This window comes from Orycteropus afer, unplaced genomic scaffold, assembly GCF_000298275.1.
Source record: "Orycteropus afer afer isolate SDZICR_OR568_19922 unplaced genomic scaffold, OryAfe1.0 scaffold00020, whole genome shotgun sequence".
Taxonomy (NCBI): domain Eukaryota; kingdom Metazoa; phylum Chordata; class Mammalia; order Tubulidentata; family Orycteropodidae; genus Orycteropus; species Orycteropus afer.
This window is the reverse complement of record NW_006921607.1, coordinates 4,717,845-4,725,669: the sequence shown is the minus strand read 5'-3', so window position 1 is coordinate 4,725,669 and position 7,825 is coordinate 4,717,845. Positions and strand designations below refer to the sequence as shown.

At 45.1% G+C, this 7,825-nt stretch overlaps 1 protein-coding gene across 1 annotated transcript in view; it reads left to right on the top strand.

The window, feature by feature from the left end:
* Positions 1–7,383, top strand: part of PSMF1 (proteasome inhibitor subunit 1) — a 73,108-nt gene extending 65,725 nt beyond the window's left edge. Inside the window, exons 5-7 of the mRNA XM_007934504.2 lie at positions 5,539–5,592; positions 6,604–6,762; positions 7,332–7,383. Of these exons, the coding sequence (XP_007932695.1) occupies positions 5,539–5,592; positions 6,604–6,762; positions 7,332–7,383 (265 nt within the window). The remainder of the gene's footprint in view (positions 1–5,538; positions 5,593–6,603; positions 6,763–7,331) is intronic.
* Positions 7,384–7,825: the final 442 nt, after the last annotated feature.

The following is a 7,825-nucleotide window of genomic DNA, read 5'->3' as shown; positions in this document are numbered from 1 at the left end:
AAGACAGAAAATAACAAATGCTGGTGAGGTTGTGGAGAGATTGAGACTCTCATACACTGCTGGTGGGACTGTAAAATGGTACAACCACTATGGAACACAGTATAGTGATTCCTTCAAAAGTTGGAATTAGAAATACCATTTGACCCAGCCATCCCATTTCTAGGTATATACCCTAAAGTGAGAGCCAGGACAAGAACAGATATATGCACACCCATATTCATCGCAGCACTATTTACAATAGCCAAAAGATGGAAACAACCTAGCTGTGCATCAACTGAGGAATGGATAACATTATAATACCAATAGCATTGGTATTATACACACAGTGGAATACTATGCAACACTAAAGAATAATGTAGAATCTGCAAAACACCAGGATGAACTTGGATGACATTATGCTGAGTGAAATAAGTCAATCACAAAAGGACAAATATTGTATTAGTCTGTTATTTTAAAGGGAAGGCTGTCAACCTTTCTCGACTGAGTATAATGTTGGCTGTTAGTATTGAATATATGCCCTTAGTTATGTTGAGAAATTTCCCTTCTATTCCAATTTTGCTGAGAGTTTTTTTTTTTTTTAAATCAGAAAAGCACGTTGAATTTTATCAAATGCCTTTTCTGCATCAGTTGATATGACCATATGATTCTTTTCCTTTGTTTTGTCTATGTGATGGAGTACATTGACATTCTAATGAAGAAGAACATTTTTTAATATAAGGGGGAGAAAAAAGAACTGTTAAAGGACTTCTATATCCAGCAAATATGTCACCTTCATTTCTGAAGGAGACTAAGATATTCTTAGTTAAGGGAAACCAAGAAATTCATAGTCAACAGATCTGCTTAAAAAAGAATTGATAAAGGAATTCCTTCAAATAGAAGGTAAATAGTACAGATGGAAACTTGGAAAATTAGGAATAAAGGAAGGGCAGATAGAAATAGTTAATATCTAGCTAAGAGGACTGTTCTCTTAAATTCTTGAAAATATGTTTAACAATTGAAAACATAAAACCATTGTCTGCCGAAGTTTCCAACGTATGTAGGCGTAGTTTATGACAACTATAACATAAAGAGGAATGATAAAGGAACCTGTAAGGTAGTAAGTTCTCTATACTCCACTTGAAGTAGTAAAATACTGATTCTAAGTAGACTGTGAAAGGTCAGTATATATATTATAATCCCTCAAGCAACCACTAAAAAAATTATACAGAGTTATAGTGAAAAATACAATAAATAAAATACTAAAGGAGGAAACAGAGGAACAAAAATCAGAGGGAACAATCAGAAAATTAATACAGTGGTAGTAGACCTAAATCCAAACATAACAGCAGACACCCATCCAATCTTTCTAAAATACGGACGATCCTGAGTTCTGAAATGCATATGGCCTAAGATTATGGGCCTGTGTATCCATTTTTACTCTTTAATTTTGAAACTGGTAAATGTATTAACTATTCAGGAAATTAAATTTTAAAAGTTAAACTTTTCAAAACTATATTCAACACGCCCCTATTCATCCTAGCATTATTCACAATAGCAAAAAGATGGAGACACCCTAAGTGCCCACCAACAGATGAATAAATAAGCCAACTATGGTACATACTACACACAATGGAATACTAACACAACGTTAAAGAATAATGATAAATCCACAAAACATCTCCCAACAAGGGTAAACCTGGAGGACATTATGCTGAGTGAAATAAATCATAAAAGAACAAATACTGTATGAGACCCACTGTTACAAAAAGTCAAAGAAAAGGTTTACGCACAGAAAGACACATTCTTTGAGGGTTATCAGGGATGGGAGGGGGAGGGAGAGACAATCGCTAACTGGATAGAAGAAATGGATTAACTTGGGGAAAGGGAAAGAAAATACACACTAAGTGGGGGGCAGTCAGCACAGCATGACCAAGGCCAAGGAAGGCACTGGAAGGTACATAAGAGTTAAAGGCAACAATGGTAAATATCAAAATCCTCCATTAATAGTAATAGCAAACCATAATTTACAAATGAATGCACAGGTAGATATGTAAGCTGAACAGGTGTGGGCTGGTGTATGGGAGTACACCCACAAGCATATATAGGTTTGGCAAAGAATAGTTCTACATATGTATTTGCATGTGCTGCAGATATGTCTAGTATACAGTAGTGCATACAAGGGGCAAAGTTATGCAGACTTGAGGTTCCGAGTCACTGGGCTGGAGAGTTTGGGACCCTAGTCTTGGGAGACATCTAGGTCAGTTGGCATAACTTGGTTCATAAAGACAGTGTTCTACCTCCTACTTTGGTAAGTAGTAGCTAGGGTCTTCAGAAGCTGGCAAGTGGCAATGTAGGAAATAACTTTTGGTCTCTCCTGTCTGGAGCAGAGAAGAATGAAGAAAACCAGAGACTCAAGTAAACAGTTAACCCAAAGGAAACACACAAACCACAGCCTCCACTAGCCTGAGCCCGGAAGAACTAGATGGTGCCCAACTACTACTGCTGACCACTGTGATCTCGATCACAATAGAAGGTCCTGAACAGAGTGGAGAAAAATGTAGAACAAAATTCAAAATCATAAAAAAGACCAGACTTACTGGTCTAATAGAGACTGGTGAAAACCCCAAGACTCTGACCGTTAGACACCCTTCAAACCTGGAACTGAACCCACTCCCTTTGAGCCACGCATGCCTCTAAAATGAACAGAAACACCCGTGAGGACCGTACTCCTCAGAACAATCAACCATACGTGACCAAAGGGGCATCATTTGGTCAAAAACTAAGTTCAGAAGGCAGGAAGGGGCAGAAAAGATGGACAGATGGAAACAGGGAACCCAGGGAAGAAATGGGAAAAGCACTGTTACATTGAGGCAATTTCAACTAATGTCAGGAAACAAAACGCGTGTAAATTGTTGAATTAGAAGCTAACTTGCTCTGTAAACTTTTACCCAGCCACAATAAAATGTTTACAAAAATTTTTTTTTGCATTGCTCTTGACACCTAGCAAGCTCTCAGTGAATAGTGGTAGCTGCTGTTACTCTGTTCTTCCAGGCCTCTGCCATCAACAAAGCTGTTCACTCCCATACTACGTTTCCCCGCCATGCGGAGCCTGCAAGTGTTACCACTTAGATTTTACACCTTAGAAAAACTGAGGGACAAAGGTTTCATGACAGGTCCCTGCCAACCAGCTAGGTAATCCCCAAACCAGAGTCCAGAACACATCTGTGACTCCAGCCCTGAGATGTTGTCAGGTCACCAGACCACCATGGCCACCAGAAGGGCATCAGCTGGATTTGTGTGACTGAGACACAGCTGGCATTACATAAGGGGAGAGGGAAGCACATAGGAAGAAATTGTGTACTGTCAAGATCACCCTCGAATCCCTTAGAGGGGCCCCTATTGGAACTGGGACTACTTGTGCCCAGCAGGCCCAGCCTGACAGTTTTCCCTGCAGGGTTACCTTTAATTGGTAACCAGATGAAGCAGTAGGACTTGAGTTCAGAGGCCATATACAAAAAGTTGTTTGTTTGTTTGTTTGTTTTTAATCCCTGGAACCCTACTCAGCATATCCTGGTGCTCAGACCTGAGAGATGTGAGGGCCTGAGACTTGGCTGAGGGGGCTGTGGAGGAGAAGACAGGCCGCTGTGCTGTTTATTTTTGATGGGTTATAAGCGTGTTCCTAGTGAGCGCACAGAAGTGTTGCAGTGGGGCTGTGGTGAGGTACACTGCGCTCATTTCCGTATACACATTACTGAGGTGGGCCTTCCCCTCCCCACACTCTTTGGCCCAGCAGAGAAAAGTGGAAATGACTGCGTATTTCAGGAGCTGTCAAGCCTCTGCTCTCCTAGGCATTTAGCGGCCACTGGAAGCCCCCTGTTTACTGCTTGGGACAGAGTTCGTGGAGGTATAAGTTCAGGCAAGATGCTTGCTGCCCTCTGGTACCATCTGGTCCATCCAGGGAGGCAGAATAATGTTGGAGGCTGCCAGAAACTTCGGCTAGCAGCTTCGTGAACCATGACATGGGAACAGTGATGTGGGTCAGGAAAACTTCTCCCCATGGACACCTAGCCATGTCTGCCTAACTTGCAAAATCCTTTCCACCAGTAGGTGGAACTGACTGAAAAGCACATACTTTTGGCTTCTTTCCCAGCTCTTTTAATTAATGGCTTCTTACCTGTAAGCTTAGATTACCTGCTGTGCATAAGGCTTTCCTGAGGTCCAGCAGGCATCTGCCTGTGCCCTGGAACTGTCAGGTCTGTATGGCTCGCCCGGGTTCCAAGCAGACGCTATAGCATCTTTTGAAAATCACTAAATCTTTTTTGTTTATTATAAACAAAATACACATTCTTTGGGGGGGGAACAGAAGTGTAAACAAGAACCTGATCACCCAGGAGTACCCGTCACTATTTGCATTTTCAGGAGGCTTATTTCTGGTTTATTTATACACATATACACATACAGTTTTACGCAGTTGATTTCCTAGGCTTTGGTAGTCCCCTCCCTCCCACACGTACCAGTGGAGCATAAGCACTTTCCACAGTTTCTCTTGTGTCCGTGCTGCATTTATGGGCATACCATCAGGTACCTGATGCCCCCATGTACGCCACATCCAGCTTCCTTGATTAATGCCTGTGTGGTGATACTGAATTCTGTATTCTTTCCTTAGTGTGGATTCTAACATAAAATTATTAGATCAAAGAATATAAAGATGTATAAAGCTTCTAAAAGCTAGATACAGATACCTATTATTGGATAGGTAACACAAAATTGCTTTCCAGAAAGTATGCCCTCATTTTTCCTCTAGTTCATGCATTCATTTTCAGTGAGGTGGGAATTGGTTCTTAGAGTGGGGGGAGGGGAGGAAAGTCGTAGAGGTAATGGTTTGTGCTCCTCCAATGGGCTTCTGTATATACACAGATACCTGTGATATTATATTAATATTCTTTTACATGTATCTTAAATGTTATATATTATATGTGTATATGTATGTTGTTAGGTGCCTTCGACTCATAGTAGCCCTGTGTACAACAGAACAACCGTTGCTTGGTCTAGCGCCATCCCCCTCATACATATATAATGAAATATCTGTAGTATCAAAATTTCACAGGGTGACATAAAGAGGAAAGATTGAAAAGTGCGGTTGTAGCAGTTTGTCAGTGCCCATCTCACATCCTTGGTAGCTCTTTCAGGCTTAGTTTTGGGGTTTTGATTTTGGGTTTAGAATAATATCTGTCTGATAAAAACTTCTTGATTCTTTATACAAAGTGTAGAAACATGAGAAAGGTGTGACTAAAATAAAATTTATCTGGAGATTACCATTGGTGATATTTTAATCTTTTTGCAGAATTGGGATCCCTCTTTGTCCATTATAATATTACTGTTGTTAATCTGCCAAGGACCATTTGGAAATATCCCTTGTGTGATGGTCTCATGCAGGGGTTTCCCCATCCTCCATCCCAGGGAGTGCACAACCTCCCCACAGGCGTCAGACACGGAACCCTGGGAGCCCAGGTGCCTGGCTGCTCTGGGACTTCTCTAATTGTCCCTTGTTTGTTTCAGGCGTGATCCCCTGGGCCCATTTTCTGTCGGGGGAGAAGACCTGGACCCCTTTGGGTGAGTACTGCTGGGCAGGTGACAGCAACAGAGCCTGCTCTCACGGCTTGTCAGCCCAGCTCATCTTCTAATTTTAGAGCCCTTCGTCAGTCTTGCTTTGAGGTGGAGGAGGCAGGAGCTGAGCGGCTGAGAAATCAGTGCCCCTTGTTCTCTGCCACCCCTAGAGCTGGACAGGCGTGCTCTGAGTGTTGGGTGGGGCTGAGTCGGCCCAGTACGCTGCTCCTCTGTCGCTCCCTGGCCTGGTGTGCCCTGGTGGAGGACAGCAGGTACCCTGGGATGGCAGGCCACACAAGGATTCATCAGGTGCAGGGTGGAGAGCACACAAAGGCTGCAGACCTTTGTATAGTTGGCAGCTATTCAGAGGTCTCCTCACTTGGAAAGGGGCGTCTTTGAGCCCCATTAAGCTCTCTGTGGTTCTTGCTGTCACCCTTCAAAGTTATCACAGCCTCCTCTATGCATTGTCTTCTCTGAGTGACTCAGAGTACTTTAACCTCAGCTGCAAAGTGACCTCAGCTTTAGTTGATGTCAGCACACCTTGAACAGTGGTGCAACATTTGGAGAACATTTGGATGCTCATTCATCCTAGTGTGGGTACGTTGGGTCAGGTCCATGAGACTCCTTGGGGAGAATTCCCTCAGGAGCCAGACTCGAGCGACTCATAGGCCCCTTAAGGAAATGGGGGGGGGGACAGTATCATGAGCTATCTCAATGCTATTTTTAGTCCTTAGACCCTGTGGAGCCTTGTGATGGTTCTGCATCATGAGTTCTGGTTCCTGTTCCTGGTCGTGTTGGCCTTATCGGGTCCAGGATATGGCAGGGAACTCTGTGGACTTGGGGAGCCCAGCAGAGCCGAAAGTACAGGCCTCTTCATGCCCGAAAGATGTGCTCTTTGTGTTCTTGTCCTGCTCGCTTCCTGCTGGCACTCAGGCAGCCGCCCTTGCCGCTTTGCCTGGACCATTCAGGGGCAGTTCCTTGTCACACCTTCTTATCCGTCCTTCCTTCCTGCCTCAGGTGTCGGAGAGGTGGCATGATCGTGGATCCCCTGAGATCTGGCTTCCCCAGAGCACATATTGACCCGTCCTCGGGCCTCCCGAACCGGCTTCCTCCAGGCGCTGTGCCCCCAGGAGCACGCTTTGACCCCTTTGGACCCATTGGAACCAGCCCATCTGGGTAGGTATTCACTTAGGCACGCTGAGACAGAGAATCTGACAGCAGCCTTAGCTCAGCATGGCAGGCGTGAAGGTGTCTGACTCTTAGACAGAGACTTGGCACCTCTTTTGGCCCACTACCTCCACCCCTCTGCCAAGGAAGAGGAGCCTTCTCTGAGCCTCTGCCTGATAACCTCCCACTGGAGCCCTCCAGGAGCTCCGCATTCCTGAGGACTTCTTTCCCCCAGCTCCCCTCGGGGAGGACTCAGAAGAGGGGCCAGCACTGATTGAAAATTCAGTGTGTGTCAGGAACTCACTGGAGCCTTACGCCAATAGCTGTTACTGCCCACATTTTACAGATGCAGGAGTCGAGGCCCTTAGATATGAAGTAACTCATCTGAGTTCATAGAGCTAACAAGTGGAGGAGTTAGGATTCATGCCAGGCTGCTTGCTCTAGAGCACATGCTCTTAAACCCCAAGAACCACCACGTCGTTGTGGAGAGCAGACTCCCTCAGTTCAAGGCCATGTCAGCCTGTGTGCTCCTCAGCCCCCACCATCACTCAACTCACCAGCCCCTCTTTCCGTTCCAGACCTAACCCAGATCATCTCCCCCCACCGGGCTACGATGACATGTACCTGTGAAGGCCTCAAGAATGTAACATCCCAGCCTTCCCTCCACTCTCCTGGAGCTGCCACCATTGGCCCCACCAGCAACTGTGCTCTTGCGGGCTGGGGGCAAGGGACTCTGTCCATGTTTTTGCAGGCCGGCTGGGATTGCCTCCCCACCCCCTACCAGAGCCAAGGCACCTGCTGCAGCTCCCCACCTGGCTGCAGATAGGTCCCAAGGAGAAGTCTCACCACCGGCTCCTCCCCACCTCCCGTAGGAGACTCCGGCAACATATACCCTCGACCCGATGCAGCGCTATAAGAACAGAACGCATTTTGGATGTTATTATTAAGAACCAAATGTCAATACAAAAATCATGTTGCCGGTCTCCCACTTTTCTTTTCCACTTGTAATCACAGCTCCTGCCAGTTCTGAGTCTTTAGAGTTTGAGGCTTTGGGGGGGTTCAGTAACTTTTC